This window comes from Panthera pardus, unplaced genomic scaffold (genome assembly GCF_024362965.1).
Source record: "Panthera pardus isolate Hobbes unplaced genomic scaffold, ASM2436296v1 HiC_scaffold_18, whole genome shotgun sequence".
NCBI lineage: Eukaryota > Metazoa > Chordata > Mammalia > Carnivora > Felidae > Panthera > Panthera pardus.
The window spans coordinates 25190484-25210978 of NW_026526743.1; the positions used below are offsets into that span (position 1 = coordinate 25190484).

The 20495-nt window shown below is 39.4% G+C and overlaps 1 protein-coding gene across 1 annotated transcript; it reads right to left on the bottom strand.

Moving 5' to 3' along the window:
• Window positions 1-448: 448 nt before the first annotated feature.
• Window positions 449-18310, bottom strand: DNAJA2 (DnaJ heat shock protein family (Hsp40) member A2). Its single transcript, XM_019456043.2, has 9 exons — window positions 18120-18310; window positions 16578-16637; window positions 16070-16293; window positions 13004-13084; window positions 12619-12752; window positions 10703-10899; window positions 3144-3288; window positions 2878-3005; window positions 449-2286 (listed from the first exon to the last, which is right to left on the bottom strand). The coding sequence occupies exons 1-9, from the start codon at window positions 18195-18197 to the stop codon at window positions 2095-2097; spliced, it is 1239 nt and encodes a 412-aa protein (XP_019311588.1). The 5' UTR covers window positions 18198-18310; the 3' UTR covers window positions 449-2094.
• Between the last annotated feature and the right edge of the window lie 2185 nt (window positions 18311-20495).

Here is a 20495-nt window from a genome sequence, read left to right on the forward strand (position 1 = left end):
TTCCAGACTCTGAGCTGTCAGCACAGAGCCAGATGCGGAGTTCGAACTCACGAGCCATGATCATGATGTGAGAAGTTGGACACTTCACCTACTGAGCCCCCCAGGCACCCCTTGGCGTTTCTTTTCTAGGGCAATGAAAATGTTCTGGAATTAGACGGTGGTGGTTGTTGCAAACTCTAGAAATATACTGGTAACGACTGAGTCATACACCTTTTATAAAAAGGTAGATTTAATGGCTTATGAATTACTTCAATAAAGTTACTGAAAAGACTCTTTGTGCTGTTGATACTATACATGCTTATTCTGTAAACAGGTGCTCTACAAAAGCAGAGCACAACTGAGTGAAATAACAGATCTCAACAAGGTTTTATTCTCCTTCAATATGGTTTTCTTTGCTATGGCCAAAAAACCTGAGTAGAATTAAAAGAAAGACTACACTGAACAACTCTAATGTTTTATAAACCTTTATTGGAAAGGCTACAAACTTCATATTGCCACTGCATTTCTTAACCTTAAAGTGGTTGTGGGGAAGTAACCTTGGATACAAAACTACTATGCTGTTGAATCTTGCCCAGGCTGGTTGTAAAATATTTTTTGTACAATGGAGGTAGAGTGGATAGGGCAATAATTTAATCCTCACAGGCCTTGATTAATGCCAGGACACTTCCTAACATTCCACCCCCACCCCCACCCACCCACCATTCAGGTTATCTAGTAGGCCTAGAAATAAACTACAAGTACTGTATTTAGGCTCAGGGATGGCATAATACATTTTTTAGTTTTCAGTTTTCCCCATTTGTTCTTTTACAAATGTAAAATGTATAACTGATGTCTCTTTTCCCTAAAATTAAAGTGTGTTCTAAAAATATCTACTCTGGGAATGAAAAGGTAGTAGAAGATGGAAAGAGCAACACAACATCCTTTTCATAGTAGTTTTACCTGATTTTTCTCATACCAGCCTAAGAGTCTTACTTTTCTATAAAACATTAGTAATCGATGCTTCCCCCAATTTCAAATATTCAACTTAATGGAGACAGAGAATCTTTAACTTAACATTTAATGAAAACAGAGCATTTTAACAGGTTCTATGCAGACATGGTTCTAATATTGATTTGCTGTTACCTTATTTTTAAAAGGGGGAGGTGGTGGGGAAATACAGAGGCTAGGTTAACCTGGCCCCAATGCTCAGGATTATAACTTATGAGTTACAGAACTCAGATGTCCTTGACTGTACAAAGCATCAGTTGAAGCCAATAAAGCCTGTTTTTACCAACATGTCAAACTTTCTTTTTGCCTTTTAAAACTATAAAATGGGCATGTACCTGAAGCATAAGCTTCAGGCCAATGGGCTTTTAAGGGCTGCTTAAGAACCAGAATGAAGGATACATTCTCCAGTTTAAAGATACATTTTACAGTTCAAAGTATGTTCTTCCTTCTAGAAATGTGACACAAAGAATAATTTATACCAACTGCTTTTTATTATTGAGTCTCAGAAACCTTTCACAAGATGGTTAAAAAAAAAAGGGGGGGAAAGAAAAACAAAACAAACAAAAAAAAAAAACTTTACAACCACAGCTAATGTTATTTTCTCCATTGTTCCCAGTCAGCTCCAAACCCATTGTGTGCAAAGCCCATTTTTCCATGCATCTAAATGATAGATACAGGCTATGAAATTCTTTATTCTATTTGTAGCAGCTTACGCAGGTGCAGCCAAACACAAAGCTTCAGGACAAATTGTACACAAACTTTACAATGTGGGATTTGGATTTAAAATATGAACATAAAATCTACACAAAACTGATAAAAATCAAGCACAGATACCAGGACTGAAACTTATAACCCATGTGTGAAAGGGAGTCTTGTTTCCTTTCAAGTGCTTTATTCTGCTACAGAACAGTCAAAATGAAGATGTAAAGCTTTGTGGTTAGTTTAAATTATACACTCTGTAGATACTATACCAATTTTAAAAGTTACACATAGACCAACAGATGTCCATCAGTTCATCTGGATTGACCAGACACTCCAGCTGGATCGCTGAAAGCAAACCGAGCAAATGTGGAAAGAAAATCCACCTGTGCAATTTGTTTGCAGAGTTTACTGATGGGCACATTGCACTCCTGGTCCATGATGGCTGCTGCTTTCTTCATCAGAGCTATCATTATAGGCTTCACGCCTCTGACCACCTCCTGAGCCCCGAGTGCTATCAAATTCTTGAAGCTCTACCTCCTCTGTATCTCCAATGATGTTTGGAACTTCTGGTCTAGAGGGCAGAAGGTCTTCTAGTTCCTTCATTAAAACAAAACACAGATTAGCTGGGAAATATCTTCAACTTTCCTTTGGATACAATCCAAGATATATGCTTGAGAGTTAAGATAGGTCAACCTATGTGCACTTTAAGCCAGAGATCACAAACTGATGACACACAGGCCAAATCTGCAGAAATCTTTTGTAAAACCCAACTTAGAAAATAAAAAGCCAGAATTAGTTCCCAACATTAAAACACTGAAAGATTTCACATGAGACGTGCCTTCCCGCATAGAACAGCTAAAAGATGCTAAGCTGGCATACTACTATGATATGTTGGATGCCTTTTCAGGTGAGGGATCTGGTCTCCAGAGAGCCTCAATCCTCCCAACACCAACTCATACCCAGTCTGCTTTACTTCTTTACTATTCCTTGCTTGGCCCTGTCAACATTTACACCAGCAAGCCTCGCGTTTAATAACCACCAGAACGGCCCAACAATCACTCAAATGTTAAAAAAGTAAAATTTTATGAATTATGTGTTCTAATCTTAGCACTAAAAACAAATGAACGGTGACAAAGAAAAACAACTATTATTAAACTTTAAGTTATCTGCTGCTTAGAGAACACTTACAGAAAGCTTGTCTGGGTTGATCCAGTTGTTTTCAGGAAACTGCACATCAAACTTTATGTATAGATCACCTTTTTCAAAGGGATTACGATACTGTGGCATTCCTTCACCTCGAACTACACGGACACATCCTATTGAGTAAAAAGGAAACTATTTAGAATTTATTCAAGAAGATACTCAATAATTCTTTTGAGAGTCACTAGCTATAAAAAACTAAAAATCACAAAAGAACACATGGAATCCCGGATCAAACAAAAATCAAGATCTACCTGGTTCAATTACTTTTCCAGGGGGGTATTTCACCACAATCTGACGTCCATCAAGGTGTTTAAATGTGAACTGAAATCCACACAAAGCTTCAACAAGTCCTATCTTGTATGTCATGTGCAAATCATTCCCGTCTCTCTGGAACACCTACAAATAAACCACACAAAACATTTTAAAAAGTACGGAGCCATGACCTGTTGTGCTGTGCTCCTTGAAATAATTTCAAAACCTTAATTCTACCATTCATAGTAAAAGCCAAACTGTCATCATCCCTAATTCCCTAAATTTACATAAGGAAACCTAGCTATTTTCACTTAATATGCTAGAAACTTCTATCAGAAAAGCACTGGAATCAAGAAAACAATGGCTCATAAGGCAGGCTGAGGCTCCAAAAAACAGAACCAGGTATATTCTGCAATTGTGGCCCATTTCCTGACTCTGCCTCTGAGCAAAAAAAATGGTGCAGACAGTCCAGTAAGATTCTGTAGAACAGGTTCACCTTAGGACTGTTCCCCAGACGTGATCCTAACAGGTAAAGGGGAGAGTCCAAATTCAACATAAAGTTCAACCAGTAATGTTCAGCCAGTAAACGGGCTCACACACACGTACAAAGAAGTTTTATCTCATCTAAAATTCAAAATTTGCTTAGGTGAATGTACATCAAACAGCAAATGCTAAGGGTGCCTAATTACACTATAAGCCTATTGACTAGGTAATGCAATGATTATTCAAGAAACACCAAATATGTTTCTGAGCTTTTAACGTATAGGAAAAATATATCCAACTTCACACATACCTGACTTACAATTTTTGCTTATTAGAATTTACAAAGATCAGGGCACCTGGGTGGCTCAGTAAGTTAAGTGTCTGACTTTTGATTTCGGCTCAGGTCCTTCTCATGGTTGAGATCAAGCCCTACTTCAGGTTCTGTGAGGAGTGTGGAGCCTGCTTAAGATTCTCTACCTCTCTCTGCTTCTCCCCTGCTCGCATACACTCTCTTTCAAAAAAAAAAAATTTACAAATATCTATACTTAGCCTTTGAGATTTAGGATGAAACAAAATTTACAATGAAAGGTCACTAAGATTTTTTTCAATACAAAATAGTCTCTTCCAAAAAAACAATGCTGGCTAATTCAGGGAAAAGTGGAAATCTAAAAAGATATCCTCTTTTCCTAAATTATCCTCCTAAATTTACCCATGAAGAAAAGTTAATCTCAAACCATTATCTTGGATCAGTGGTCCTGAACCAGCAGCCTCAGCAGCACCAGGAAACTTGTTAGGAATGCACATTCTTGGGCCACACCCCATACCTACTGCATCAGAAACTATGGAGGTAGGGCCTAGTAATCTGTAGTTTTTTAACACCAGGTGATTCAGGGGCACCTGGGTGGCTCAGTCGGTTAAGCGTCCGACTTCGGCCCAGGTCCGTGAGTTCGAGCCCCTCTTTGGGCTCTGTGCTGACAGTGCAGAGCCTGGAGCCTGTTTCAGATTCTGTGTCTCCCTCTCTCTCTGACCCTCCCACATTCATGCTCTGTCTCAAAAATAAACGTTAAAAAAAAAAAAAATTAAAAAAAAAGAAACACCAGGTGATTCTAATGTAAGTAAAAGTTGAGAACCACTGAATGTATATTACCTATGTGCATTTCTTTAAGTATTTCTCACAATGGGTGAAAAAATTAAGTTCAATAAGGATTCTTCAATGCAGAATGTTTTAACGCTTTAATATCTATAAAATGTTAGTGTTTCTAAACATCTTATTATTGTTCCAAGAATCATCTATAACCAAATATCCTTTGGTTAAAACTACATTAGAAATAGGGAACAAGGGGCACCTGGGTGGCTGAGTCAGTTAAGCACCTGACTCTAGATTTTGGCTCAGGCCATGATCTCATGGTTTGTGAGTTCGAGCGCTGACAATGAGGTGCTTGGGATTCTCCCTCCCCTCCCCCCCGACTCTCTCTCTCAAAATAGACTTAAAAAAAAAAAAAAAAAAAAAAAAAAAAAAAAAAGGAATAAGAAGGACACCATGCTCCTGGATAGGAGAGCTCAACTTAAAGTGATTCCAATTAAAAATGATATCAGGGCGACGGGGGGTGGCGGCAGGGACTAGTGGACAGGTGTGTAGATTAGAAAACTTGGTGCTAAAATTCAAACAGAATAAACAAGCAAGGACACTCAGGAATTTTTTAAAAACCATGTTAATTAGAGGCCCCTGGGTGGCTCAGTCGGTTGAGTGTCCTTTTGTTTAGTGTCGGTTGTGTTTGACTTCAGCTCAGGTCATGATATCATAGTTCATGAGTTCGAGCCCCACATCAGGTTCTGTGCTGATAACTTTGGAGCCTGGAACCTGCTTCAGATTCTATCTTCCTCTCTCTGTCCCTCACCCGCTTACGCATACTCTCTCTCAAAAATAAATAAAAAACTAACTAAAAACCAAGAACCAGATAGTAAAAGACTTAAAAGCAGTAAGAATTTCTGGAAAACAAAGGTACAGAGAACAGAGAAGGGACTAACATCACCAGGTATGGTGATTTTTTGCTATGCAAATGCACAATGGTAGCCATAACACCAGAACAGATACACACCTGTACTGAAAGATGAATACACATGATTTACTGCACTCTCAAAATCAAATGTTTTTTGATCAGAAGATTTATACTGTTTCAGCTAACAGCACCCACCCTAATCTCATGGCCTCATAATTCCTTCAGCACAAGTGTTGGGAAGTGGGGGGGGGAGAAAATAAAAGAAAAAAAAAAAGCCCCTAACAAAATAACTACAAGCTTTTTCATGAACTAGTTGAGACTACCCAACTTTTCTTAGAGGGTTAATATTTTTGGGGCATCTGGGTGGCTCATTCGGTTGAGTGTCCAACTTCAGCTCAGGTCATAATCTCACAGTTCATGGGTTTGAGCCCCACATCGGGCTCTGTGCTGACAGCTCAGAGCCTGGAGCGTGCTTTGGATTCTGTGTCTCCCTCTCTCTCTGCCCCTTCCCTGCCTGCACTCTGTGTCTCAAAAATGAATAAACATTATAAAAAAAAAAAAAAAAAAAGGAGGTTAATATTTTCAGTGGTATAAATGAAACAAGATGCCTAAATCCCACCCTGGGCTCAAATTTACTTTATTGGTCATAATAAAACCAAATCTTTGACCTCTTTCTAGCTGAACTTCCACTCTAACCTCTACCATCTTTTATTTTCTACTTTACACAGTTACATCTGCTGTCTGTTGGAAATTCCATGCAATTCCACACCTTCCAACAATTTTAAGAGGTGACCTTCTTCCAAATACCTTCCCATAGCCTTAAGAAAGAAAAGTAGCTTATTCATGATCTCATTTGATTCTACAATATCCTTCTAAGGGAGGCCTCTCTTTGTATTTAATAAAGCCAAGCCAAGCCCAGGGATCCCAAAGCTAGTAAATGGGGAGTCCCATTTGGATCCCATTTGGATTTGGATCTCCAAATCCAGTAATCTTCATTTAAAAAATTTCCATTTAATTATGTAGCAACATTAGAAACATCTGGGTAGCTCAGTTAGGCATTATACTCCTGATTTTGGCTCAGGTCATGATCTCACAGTTCCTGAGATGGAGCTCCACGCTGTTAGTACAGGGCCTGCTTGGAGGATTCTCATTCTCTCTCTTTCTGCCCCTCCCCCACCTGTGCTCTCTCTCAAAATAAACATTTTTTTTTTTTTTAAATTATGTAGCAACATTAAAGAATGAATGTAGGGGTTAAAAAAAAAAAAAAAAAGGTTTCACCATCAGTCTGACATACCAAAAACTCTCCGCCAAATAAGCATTACTTAACTTCCCCATTACTCTCCCGCTACTACAGTGCCACACATCATTTGGTAACTGTTCCAACGATATAGCAACGAAAATACCCACGTGTTATCTGAACCATCTCAAAATACAGTTTATACCCAAGCATACTATAAAGCTTATAAACATCTCAATTACTTGGCTATCGTTCTGCCTTCATCCTTTGTATGGTGGTGTGCATGAAAGGCATGACTGAACAAATGAGGAAGTAGCTAAAATACCAATTAACAGAGAATCTAGAGTTACAAATATTTCAACCTATAAGACCTTAAGGCAGAATTCTAGGAATTATTGTTTTTTAGCAATCAAGAAGCCCTTGCTATTTGCAGGATTAGCAATATCCACAAAGGGCCTAGATGTAGATAGTAATTTATAGTTTTGCCAAGGCAAGAAATTTGCCCTGAGAAAAACAAAGGAGAGCAAACCACAACCTAGCATGGGAATTGATCTAATCAAATTCCCAGAATCAATATGGCTTTATTATTCTCTATTAGATTCGATTCTTTAAGTTTTATTTATTTACTTTGAGAGAGAGAGTGAGGATAGGGAGAGGGAGGGAGAGAATCCCAAGCAGTCTCTGTGTCAACACAGGCCTCGATCTCATGACCATGAGATTATAATCTTACCCCAAATTAAGAGCCAGACACTCAACTGACTGAGCCACCCAGGCACCCCGTGATTTTCAAAATTTATTTGTAGAAATCACCATCAAATGGGAGAAATTTTTAGTGTAAACTAATAAAGTGGTGACTTGTGATATAAAGACCTTCAGAGAAACTCAAGTCAATGAGATTAAGTAATGCCAGAACCCCGTCAAAGGCTTTTATAGTCAAGAATCTGGGTGATTACTAAACAAGTTTCCTGAATAGCTCCAGATACAGCTTTCAAGAATAAAGGCTTTTTACAACTGCACCAAGAACCATAAAGTACCTAGGAATAAACCTAACCAAAGAGGTAAAAGATCTGCACACTGAAAACTATAGAAAGCTTAGGAAAGAAAATGAAGACACAAAGAAATGGAAAAACATTCCACGCTCATGGACTGGAAGAACAAATTATTGTTAAAATGTCAATACCACCCAAAGCAGTCTACACAGTCAATGCAATCCCAATTGAAATAGCACCAGCATTCTTCTCAGAGCTAGAGCAAACAATCCTAAAATTTGTATGGAACCACAAAAGACCCGAAATAGCCAAAGTAATGTTGAAAAAGAAAACCAAAGCAGAAGGCATCACAATCCTGGACTTTAGCCTCTACTACAAAGCTGTAATCATCAAGACAGGATGGTACTGGCACAAAAACAGGCACATAAACCAATGGAATAGAATAGAGAACCCAGAAATGTACCCACAAATGTATGACCAACTAATTTTTGACAAAGCAGGAAAGAATATCCAATGGAAAAAAGACAATCTCTTTAGCAAATGGTGCTGGGAGAACTGGACGGCAACATGCAGAAGAATGAACCTGGACCACTGTCTTACACCATACACAAAAATAAATTCAAAATGGATGAAAGACCTAAACATGAGACAGGAAACCATCAAAATCCTAGAAGAGAAAACAGGCAGCAACCTCTTTGACCTGAGCCGCAGCAACTTCTTAATTGACAGGTTTCCAGAGGCAAGGGAAACGAAAGCAAAAATGAACTACTGAGACCTCATCAAGATAAAGATAAAAAGCTTCTGCACAGCAAAGGAAACAATCAACAAAACTAAAAGGCAACCAATGGAACGGGACAAGATATTTGCAAATGACATATAAGATAAAGGGTTAGTATCAAAAATCTATAAAGAATTTACAAAACTCAACACCTGAAGTAATCCCATCAAAAAATGAAAGACATGAATAGATACTTTTCCAAAGAAGATATACAGATGGCTAACAGACACATGAAAAGATGCTCAACATCACTCATTATCAGGGAAATACAAATCAAAACCACACTGAGATACCACCTCACACCAGTCAGAGTGGCTAAAATTAACAACTGAGGAAACAGATGTTGGCGAGGATATGGAGAAAAGGGGACCCTCTTGCACTTTTGGTGGGAATACAAACTGGTGCAGTCACTCTGGAAAACAGTGTGGAGGTGCCTCAAAAAGTTAAAAAATAGAATTACCCTATAACCCAGCAATAGCACTACTAGAAATTTATCCAAAAGGTACAGGAGTGCTGATTCACAGGGGCACATGTGAAGAGCATGTGCTATTATAGCAGAGCTATCAACAGTAGCCAAAGTATGGAAAGAGCCCAAATGTCCATCAACTGATGAATGGATAAAGAAGATGTGGGGTGTGTATGTATCTACATACATACATACATACATACATACATACATACATACATACATACACACACGCAATGGACTACTACTCAGCGATGGAAAAGAATGAAATCTTGCCATTTGCAAAATGGATGGAACTGGAGGAACTGTTTTTATTTTTATAATCATATGTTTAATTTTTTTTAATGTTTATTTATTTTGGAGAGAGACAGAGAGTGAGTGGGGGAGGGACAGAGACAGAGAGGAAGACACGGGATCTGAAGCAGGCTCCAGGCTCTGAGCTGTCAGTACAGAGCCTGACGTGGGGCTGGAACTCACAAACGGCGAGATGATGACCTGAGCTGAAGTCGGACACTTAACCCACTGAACCACCCAGGCACCCCTGGAGGGTATTATACAGAGAACTGAGGGTTGATGGGGCTGGGGAGTTGGGGAAAATGGAAGATGGGCACTGAGGAGGGCACTTGTTGGGATGAGCACTGGGTGTTTCATGTAAGTGATGAATCATGAGAATCTACTCCCAAAGCCAAGACTACACTGTATACACTATATGTTAGCTAATGTGACAATAAGTTATTAAAAAAAAAAAAAAAAAGAATAAAGGTTCACAGGGGCACCTGGGTGGCTCAGTCAGTTAAGTGTCCGACTTTGGCCCAGGTCATGATCTCAATGGTTTGTGGGTTCAAGCCCCACGTCAGGCTCTGTGCTGACAGCTCAGAGCCTGGAACCTGCTTCGGATTCTGTGTCTCCCTCTCTCTCTGTCCCTCCCCTGCTAGCATGCCCTCTCTCAAAAATTAATAAACATTAAACAAAGAAAAATAACAACAGGCTCGTAAAAAAAATAAAGGCTCATACTATACTATATGGCACATCAGAAAATAGAGGTGCAATGGTATAATCAAAAGAATATACACTAGACCACATCGTTGGACCAGTTAATTATGCCTTGTACCTAAAATACAACATAAGAACAGAATAAATTTTTTTTAAACTGAAGTACTTTTTCTATCAAGAAAAGGTCACGTGGTTAACCCAACATGTAAAACAATTCAACAGAAAAGCACTGAGGACTGAAGCCCTATCTATCCACCATTCAACACCAATCAAAGGAGTTTCACAATGAAAAATAAGCTGCCTTAGATCATCTGGTCCAATGCCCTTATTTTCATAAAATAAGGAAACTGGGGTACAGAAACAACAGGATTACTTACGATTACAGTGTAATCAATGGCTGAGCTGCAACCAAAACTGACTCCTTTTCAGTGCTTCTGACTGCACCTGGCTTGTTGGTCTACTAGTCAGTTCTTATGAACTCAGCCCAAGCACTTAACAACTTCATTTAAGTTCAAAGTTGTTCCAGAGAACCCAAAAAGATCTAACCCGTACCTTGAGCAAAAGACTCATTTCTGCATAAAACAAAAATCAAACAAACAAAAAGGAAATTACCTCATGTTCCTTCTCTTGGAGCAAAAGAACAATGTCTCCTGGTTCCACTCCTGGGGCCTGATCTGCTTCCCCAGTGAATGTAATTCTCTGTCCATGTTTCATGCCTTTGTCTACGTGGACTTCAAGAATCTTCACTTCTTTAATCACCTTCTTGCCTTCACATTTTTTACAGCGGTCCTTCTCATTAATTACCTCTCCTAGAAAGAGAGGTCATTCAAACTTCCAGCAAGAGAACCATACTGCACTCTTAAGATACATCTTGATAATGCTTTTATTCATTAAATAAACGTTCCGAATCTAACTGCTATCTAAAGTTTTGTTTAAACTATCTTTCTTAGTAACAGAAACTTGCATCTTACTACCCAGTCTCCTCTATTTCAGAGTATAATGTATTTTAAAATACACTTTCTTGGCTGACTCATCTCCTAAATTTAAAACAAAGTCCAAGGATCAACAAGGAAACAAAATGCGTGGTCAAATGCTAAAGCTTCTACAAGTGCTTCTTCATTTTTTGTTTTCAGTCTTAGTTTCATATAGGTTTAACTCTGTCAGAGACAACCCAAATAAAAATTTAAATACCCTTTATGGATCATTATTACATTGTATAATCGGTACTGGATTTTATTTATTTCATAGACTAACCCCTGCTCAGGTGTCCTATTATGGATCTTCCTTTTATTTAGGTGCACTATCATTGACAATTTCCAAAACCAAAGAAGAGATGGCTAAATTTTATCTGACACTGAGTATCTCCATACCATGTTTAGAACAACACAGCTTTTCTATGCATTCTTCTGAAACATTTAATTAGTGGTATAATGAAGTAAACATGAAGTTGTACATAACTTATTATGAAAAAATATCATTGATTTTTGATGGCTGATTATTGGCACACATTAATGCTTAGATGACACATATAATTAATGACCTCAGGGACTGTTTCTAGAACACTGCTTTCAAAAAGTATGTTCTGTAGAACACCAGTTCCTCACAATGGTAATGGTACACGGGAAAAGATTTCAGTAAACTTGGTTCTTGATGGCAGAAACTGTTAGAAACTTTAATAAGGGAAAGTGCACTGAGACTTTACAGGAAGGGAATATAATATGTAGTTTCTCCATTATCTCATCACTTCCTGGAGCAATTTGGAAAAACATGCTCTAGAACTGTTTTCAGTGTGGTAGCCACCAACCATTTGTGGCTATTTAAAGTTTAAATTAATTATAATTAAAAATTCAGTTACTCAGTTACACTAGCTAAATTTCAAGTACTCAATAGCCACAGGTGGCTAATGGTTACCATACTAGACATTGCATATACAGTATTTTTCCGTTATTGTAGAAAAATTTTATTAGATAGCACTGCTCTACAACAGGGTCTGGCAAACTAAAACCCACAGGCCAAATAGGGTATGCCCTTGTTTTTCTAAGAAATGTTTAGCTGGAAGTCAGTCATGCCCATTTAGTTATATATTGTCTGTGGCTATAAAAGCATTACAAGGATAGGGGTGAGTAGTAGTTTCAAAAACCATTCTGAGCCTAAGTATTTCAAAGACATTCAAAGCCTAAAGTATTTACTTCTGTTAGAAGGACTTCAATCCCTGTAACTACCCTTAAAAGCTAGCAGCTTACAGTACAATCTGTTGCTATCTCCCTCTTTCTCAAATATAATCTTTAAAAATATAAAGGGACAAAAAACTTTGCCCATCCTTTTGGAACTAAAAAAGACTAACATTTCACTGAACATAACGTAAACTTACTATTTGTGTTCATTGGGCCTATACATAATAATTATTTTCATTTATTCTTTTGGAACTGTATGAATACACATGTTAAAAAGAAAAAATATAAGCCTCTCCAATTCCTGCATTCCCAATCCATTTCAACATAAAAGCAGAGAAGTACTGGCATGCATACCTTCTCCATTACAGTCAGAACACACAGACTGCATCTGTTGTACCATTCCCGGAGCCAGCTGTCTTATCATAATGCGTACACCTCGACCCCGACAAGCACTACACTTCTGAACAGCTCCAGACTTTCCACCTTGGCTAAAGCAAGCAAAAGTGTAAATTAGATTTTTGCCCATAGACCATTCCAATAGGTCATGGAAAACAAGAATTGTGCTTTTCAACTTCATCTTCTCAACACCCAATGACCAGTATTTAAATGGACTTTCAGAAGTATCAGAAAATGTTGAGTTGGGTAGTTTAAATCATAAACAATTTTTACCTGGTAGAGACTAAATGTACCACTGAAAGATCAGATGAAATGCATCTTATAAACTAGAACACACACTTACCCACTGCATGCACTACAGAGTACATTCTTGCTAAGTTGTAGTTTGGTTGTCTTGCCATTATACAGATCTTCTAAAGATACTCTGGGGAGAAAAGAATTAGATTCAATCAAATTTTGCCAAGTTCTCCTAAATACAAGATATACATGACAGCTGACACAGCAAATTCCACTACAGCCTTTTAAAACAAAGAATTAAAAAACATCTTACACTAAGTCAACTAAGGTTTTATTTTGTGGCTCAAATTAACAGAAGGATTTTATAGTTATGGACAGTATATATGGTGTCAAAACCAGAACCTACAGGATCGGGCCAACAATTTACTATGCTGCATTTTCTGATAAAGTTGATAACTGCACAAACTCAAGGATCAACCTTCTTCTGGCCTCAAGCAGGAGCCCCTCCATCTAATCCAACCCTGTGAATGTGGTACAATTATTATCCTCATCTTACAAGACAAAACTGAGCCTAGAGAGGTTAACTTGCCTTACTTGATCACACAGGCAGTTTGGCTCCAGAATCCATGCTCTACTAAAGACTCTGTTCCCCTCAAGGACAAATTTTAGAAAAGCTACAAAGTTACATTACAACTTATGGGAGTTATATGCAACTTAGATTGTATATGTCTCAAAAACAAAACAAACAAAAAAAAGTGACCTTGTCAACAGTGTGACAGAGAGGAGGAAAAGAACAGGTTTTCAGGAGAGACAGAAGTTTTAGAGGTCTTAAGAAACCACTGACTTATAAGCAAAATTATATATTTGAATTAACTTTTACCAAACTTTCAAAGGGGTCTATGATCAAAATAGGGAGGTTTAGGGGCGCTTGAGTGGCTCAGTCGGCTAAGCTTCCAACTTTTCATTTTGGCTCAGGTCATGATCTCATGGTTTGTGAAATCAAGCCCCAGCATCAGGCTCCACACTGAACACGAAGCCTGCTTGGGATTCATATTCTTTCTTTCTCTCTCTCTGTGTCTGTCTGTCTGTCTGTCTGTCTCTCTCTCTCTCCCCCACCCCCGACCCTCCCCTGCTCATATGCATGGTCTCTCTCTCTCTCTCAAAATAAATAGACATTTATAAAAAAGGCAGAGCTTATAAGCCTATTAAAAATACACAACTGATAAAACCCAACTACCTTTATACAGCAGATGAATTATAGGGCCATTTATTTCCAAACCAACCTCAAAAAAAATCTATGTATATCAAGTCTCAAAAACACTATTCAGGGGCGCCTGGCAGGCTCAGTCAGTTAAGTGTTCACCTTTGGCTCAGGTCATGATCTCAAGGTTCATGAGTTCAAAGCCCTGCATGGGGTGGGGGTGGGTCTTTCCTAATTTAATTTTTAAATTAAAAAAACATTTTTTTTTTAACACTATTCATTTAGGATCTGAAAGCAATGCTTTTAATGTGCTTTTTTACCCATCTCATTGTGTTTTTAAATTTCTTTCAGCAGTAAAGATTTACTTTAAAATAGAGGAACAATAGTTAAAAGTAATTTGCAAAGCACCCATAATATTTATTTTGTGGTATTCAAACTTTCCCAAAATCATTATTTCAAGCTAATATTTGTACACATTCTAGGCAGTATAAGAATAAGACACTTAGGGACAAAACATTATCAACACTTGCAAATAATGACATAGCTACAGCTTAATCTTAGACAAAAGCAATTGGCTGCATCTTTCTTTTAGTACTCATAACAATCTTTAACCAAATCATTTACAGAAAAAAAAAAAAACAGGTACGTCTTTTCCTCCTTGTATATTAAATTGCAATCAGTATGCAAAACCACTATCTAAGAGGCCAGAAAAATACGCACTTCAACATGGCCAATGGACAAAAAATGTGGGTAACAGTCTGGCCAAGCTGGCACTATCCACCAATGGTGCTAAACTGGCACAATCCTTTACAAGGCAATTTAGTTGTATTTATCAGCCTCAAAATACTGATGCCTGCCTGGGAATCTCTGCCAAGAAGAGACAAAGCTGTATATAAAGACACTCAAAGCAGTTACTCATTACAGAAAAATATTAGCAACAGCTTATAGAAAAGGTGAATGATTAAATAAAACATGGAATGGAATATTATAAAGCCACCCAAAATGAAATGTAACAACAGGTAAATTCTAAGTAGTATTAAAACCGGCATTTACTATATAATTTGAAAAAAATTTTAAGGAGAATATTAAGAATTTATTAAGGTACAGCAAGCACTCTCTTGATCCTATTTACTTCTTAGATCACTTCTGTATCAAAGAAAAAAGAACACACACCATACAAGTATTACTCTTCGAATAATATCCTAATGATAATTTCTGAGGATAAATTCTTTTAAAATACAAACAAATTTGAGAATGAGATTCAAACAATGTAACAGTTTGCACTTCCTCTAATCTACTCAAATATATAAATTAGGTAATATGAAATATTTTAAATAAACGATGAAAGTCAAGTCTCTGGCATTTGCTAGTAAAACCCTTATTGGTTCGTGAAGACGATAAAAGACCTCACAAACTTTGCAAAGTAAAATAGCTATTTTCATACTGTAGAGGGCCATCGGTGGTTAGCAGTCTAAGATCAAGGTCAGACACCATTCATATGTTGGCAGGTTAATGTCAGGCTTGAAGCCAGCAAGCTCCATGGAAACCAATTTAGGAGAGTTCACACTGAGGATCAAGTAATGAGTGACTGTAACAGTGTAAACAAACTAGTCAGAGAGTCACTCACTTTGTAAGTTTTTAAACAAAAAGTAACTTGTAAAGTTTAAATACTTAAAAAGCAAATAATCTTCATAATTGAAATTTTAAATCATTTAGTAAAAGCAGCTTCAGACGCATATAACAAAACCACCTACCTACTCACTAAAAACGCCATACTTTCAGATCTGTAGCAAAGTACAAACACCTAGGTTACCAAATTCAATTTAGTCACCCAAAGAAGATAGCAAGGACATGGAAGATTTTTTTTTTCTGACAAAGGATGAACATTTTTAATACATTTCTCTTTACTGAGCATTACTACATGAAAAAGTAGTACTTAATATTTTTTTAAGAAAGAAAAAAGATATTTACTTAAGTGGATGCATCATGTCTTCTCCTCTTCTTCTGCCATTTCGACTTCTACTCTGATTGCCCATAAAGCCGAACAATCCCCCACCAAAAATGTGAGAGAAAATATCATCCATGCCACCACCTCCGCCGCTACCTTCCCGAAGACCTTGTTCTCCATATCTGTCATATAATTCACGTTTCTCAGGATTTGACAGTACTTCATATGCAAAACTTATTTCTTTGAACTATAAAGAAAAGTAACAAGGAAAACAATTGGGTTCTCAGGAAGATGAGTGGGGGAAAGGTTAAGGGAATCTGGAATCTAAAAGAAAAGCCACAAATTACATTTGGTTTGATTCTGGTCCTACCTCCCTCTGCCCGGAATGCGGGCATTCCCATTACAAAACCAAAATATTCTTAACGTAAAGATTTGGCTCTACAGGCATAGATGGGACTTTTCTTACAACGTTCCTGTTTTTAAGGAGGGCAATTTAAAACTGAAACCTCATGGGGAAAAGTGTCAACTTACTTTGTCACCAGCATTTGGATTCTTATCAGGATGATATTCCTTGGCTAACTTTCTGTATGCCTTCAATAAAAAAGAGAATTTTTAAAAAAGGTTACATAGAAAATCTGCTTTAAAGATTTGTGAGTACTAAATATCCATTTTTCTGAGAAGCAATTGTTCTAAAATCAGAACCTTCTAAAAATTATCTTTTATTCACTAAGACTGTTTGGCATCTAGATTCATAATTACTAATTTATCCATCCCAATACTGTTTACTCACTATCTTGATCCAAAAAAGCAGACAGCAGCTATACTTGAACAATGCCAGAGAAAAACCAAAATACTGGAAAATTCTGCATCTTCACTATTGTCAAATGACTTTGATGGCCAGTAACCAGACCAAGATGACTCCAACGAACTCAAGAAATGACTGTCAAGCTTAGCAAACTGCAAAACATTACTACTAAAAATTAAACAAAGAATCTCTGCTCAGGATAGCTCCTGCCTTTCCTCTAGTTGAAATACCAGGAAAAAGCCAGGAGAAGCTTTTAATATTTCATGTGGTGGATTTATTAGGGTCTTAATTAATTGGAGTGACCTCAGTCTTCGCGAAGTTGCATACATTTTAGGTGGCTGGGATATACAGCACTTAAGTCTTTATTCACAGACACATGAAATTATATAATACAGACTAGCATTTCCGGTAAGGTAACAGGAAGTCCATTTTACTCTCAACTGTATTGGTCCCAGTGCCTAAGGAGCATTCTCATTTTTTTCTCAGCTTACAAATCTGGATACTCTAAAATCAGGGAAGACGGTACAGGGTTTAATCAAATGCCGCAAGTGCCTTGAAATCCTTAGATCAAAGATTCGCAGCACTACAAACAACAATAAGGTCTTATATTTATTTTTAGTTAGTGTGCACTCAGGTGTTTGGCCGAGACCCACGGCTTATTCCCGAAGCGGATACAGAACATCTAGGTTACCTGCCCACAGAACAATACATCCGAACACAGACCCAAGGGTCTGTGAGCGGAGGAGGAAAAGAGCGAGGTGCTCCTGCGGCCGCGGCACCCAGGAAACATCCCCCACTGCCCGCAGGCACCGACGGGGGCGGCCTCAACCCTCCCGCCAGACCCTAGACCCAGCCCCGACTCGGCTCCGACGCCGACTACCACGACGTGGACAACTTCTCTCCCGGGGCGAGATGCGCTGCGCGCCTCTGTCCAACCTGTTTTTCCAGGGTGGTGACCTCCGCGCGGGGAGGGCCGAGCTGGCTGCAGCCTCCCGGGAGCGCCCAACCTCCGGCGCCCGCCGGGGGAGACAGGAAGGAAGCGTTCTTCTGGTGTTTGCGCAGGGGTGGGTTTCATTTGCTGCATTTGCGGGCGGGCGGGGCCGACAGCCCAAGGTCAGCCGAGGCCGGTCTCGCCGCCACCGCCCCCCAGCCTGGGCCCGCCGCGTCCGGCGCCGGCTCGTGGGCAGCCCCGTAGCGCGGCCTGGCCGCCCCAGCCACGCAGGCCCGCGCCCCCCACACCCTGCCTGGCCCGTCCCGCTCCCCACTACCTTCTTCAGCTCGTTCTCGCTGGCACCAGGTGGGACGCCCAGAATGTCGTACAGCTTAGTGTCGGCCACGTTCGCCATGGCGGCCGGCTGAGAAGCGCTCAGAGGAGAAGGCGACGGAGCGCAGCCAGGCCCACAGCGGCGTCGGCGGCAGCGCAGGCCGAGGAAGACAGCGAGGGGGAAGAGGGGCGGAGCTGAACTTTGACCCGGCGCACGGCGCGCCGTGACGTCGCTACGCAGAGTCCGCCCCGAGCGCTCGGCAGCGACTGTTGAGGGTCGTGGTGGTGACCGAGCTTGCGGTGGGCTCGCTTTTGCTCAGGGTCCAAGCCCTGGGAAACTGAGACAACAGTGATCTGCGCTTTCCAAGGATTCAGCTCCCTGCGAAAGGCGTTAATGGAGGGTACTGAGGGGATGAAGAGGCTGTCCCCTTGGTCAGCTTCGAATCCGGCGGGCGAGAAAACCGGGCCGGGCCCCCGCGGGAGGCCCCGTTGAGGTCGTCCTCTGAATCCGAGATGCCGCAGGTGGACTCTCTGCGTCTAGTTCCCTCGGGGCTACGAGAAAAACAGCTCCTGGGGGTGGGTGTGCGTGTCTTTCTGTCTGCGTGTTTGTTTTGTATTAAGGAATTTTTAAACACTCAACAAAGGTAGTATGTTACACCGAGGAGTACAACAGTTAGCTACATTTTACCGATTTTGTTTCATCTCCTCCAGCCTCATACTCCTTAATCTTAAGTGTTTTAAGGGAAACCGTTTTATTCATAAACATAAATATATATGTCTCTGACATGAGTTTTTAAGGCATAATCACGTCATCACATTTAGTCCATGTTCAGATTTTCACAATTGCCTTAATCACAAATTGTCTTTTCACAATTTGTGGCTTCGGGATCCAAATTAAGGCCGACCCGTTGGGTCTGGGTCATGTGTTTAAGTCTCTAACTTGATAGCTTTACAATTAGCAAACACCAGAATTCTAGATGGTATAAGGCAGCCTGACAGGACACAAAATCACCTGGTGATTGATGCCCGTTGATTTATATTCGCTTTTCAAAATGTTTGCAGTGCACCTACCACGTGCTGTGATGGTACAGACACGGACTGGGGGAGGGGTGTTACAAGAGAATAAGCCCTAGTGCCTGCCTTCAACTCACTAACGATTTATGGACAGGAAAATAAAATGTTCTGATCCTTTGCAACCTGAACTGGTGGTAAAGACTCCAACATAATTATGTCACTCAGGCTAAGCTCTCTTCCTCGGCATTCCTCCAGACCTAGTTGTGGAGGGCCTGGAGTACCATGCCCAGGAGTTTAAAATTTATCCTGAAAACCCTGGGGAGTAATTGATGGGAAGTCATCATACTGTTTCCACCTAACTCTTCCCTTTTCTTCAAATCCTACCCCAAATGCTGTTCTTTCAGTGAAGTCTTCTTTGATTCCCCAATCCGGTGAATACCACTGTCTCATCTGAGTTTACACTACTTTAAGTTTGTGCCTCTCCTAGATGGGTCTGATGTGCAATTTAAATAGTATTTTGGTGTGAGTCTGAACTCCATTAATAGGCTGTAGGTTACTCAGGGGAAATTCATTCTTCTGTACCCCACAGGGTCTGGTTTTGAATGCAGTAAAGGCCTCAGTAATTTCAGTTTCCCCACTTCCTTTTCACATTTTGAGACATTCATAAAAAGCAGTGTAAAGTTGTAGTGGAGTTAGATTATGTGGGTTGGTGGCCTGATTCTGCCATTTATTACAATGTGACCTTGAACAAGTTACTTAATTTTTCTGAGGCTATTGCCTCATGTGTCAAGTTAGATTTAATAGTATTTATGTCATTGGCTTTTTTTCAGGATTAAAAGAGTTAGTAGCATACTTAGAACAGGAGCTAAAACCAACTATATTAGCAGTTGGTTTTTACCCATTTGCCTGTAGGCTGTTTCCATATCTGTCTATTCGTTTTGTCTTCATTCGTTTAAATACCTGGCTTCCTGAGCGGGATTCCCCAGCTTCCTCCTTGCCTATGTGGAATGCCCCTCAGTCCTTTTTCATGATCTCACCTCTCCAGATCTCCCAGCTTACCAATTACCATACTTTCTTCTTCATTCAACAGTTCCTGCTCCACCTGAGAATATGAACTGAAAACTGGGTCATTATTGCAACCTTCATGTAGTTTACCTTATTTTCATCTTTTTTTTTTTTTTTTTTTTTGCCCATAAAGAGTCAAAAAGAGCTGGACTTTTCTGTTTCAGTTTTACTCAAACTTTTTTTTTTTTTACAAGAAGGAAAAAATCCTCATTTAGTTCAATTTTAGTTTCTGATATTCTATTGAAGAGTAGCTGGGTAAATCCCCTCCTTAGCTCAAAGTTTTGTTTTGTTTTGTTTTGTT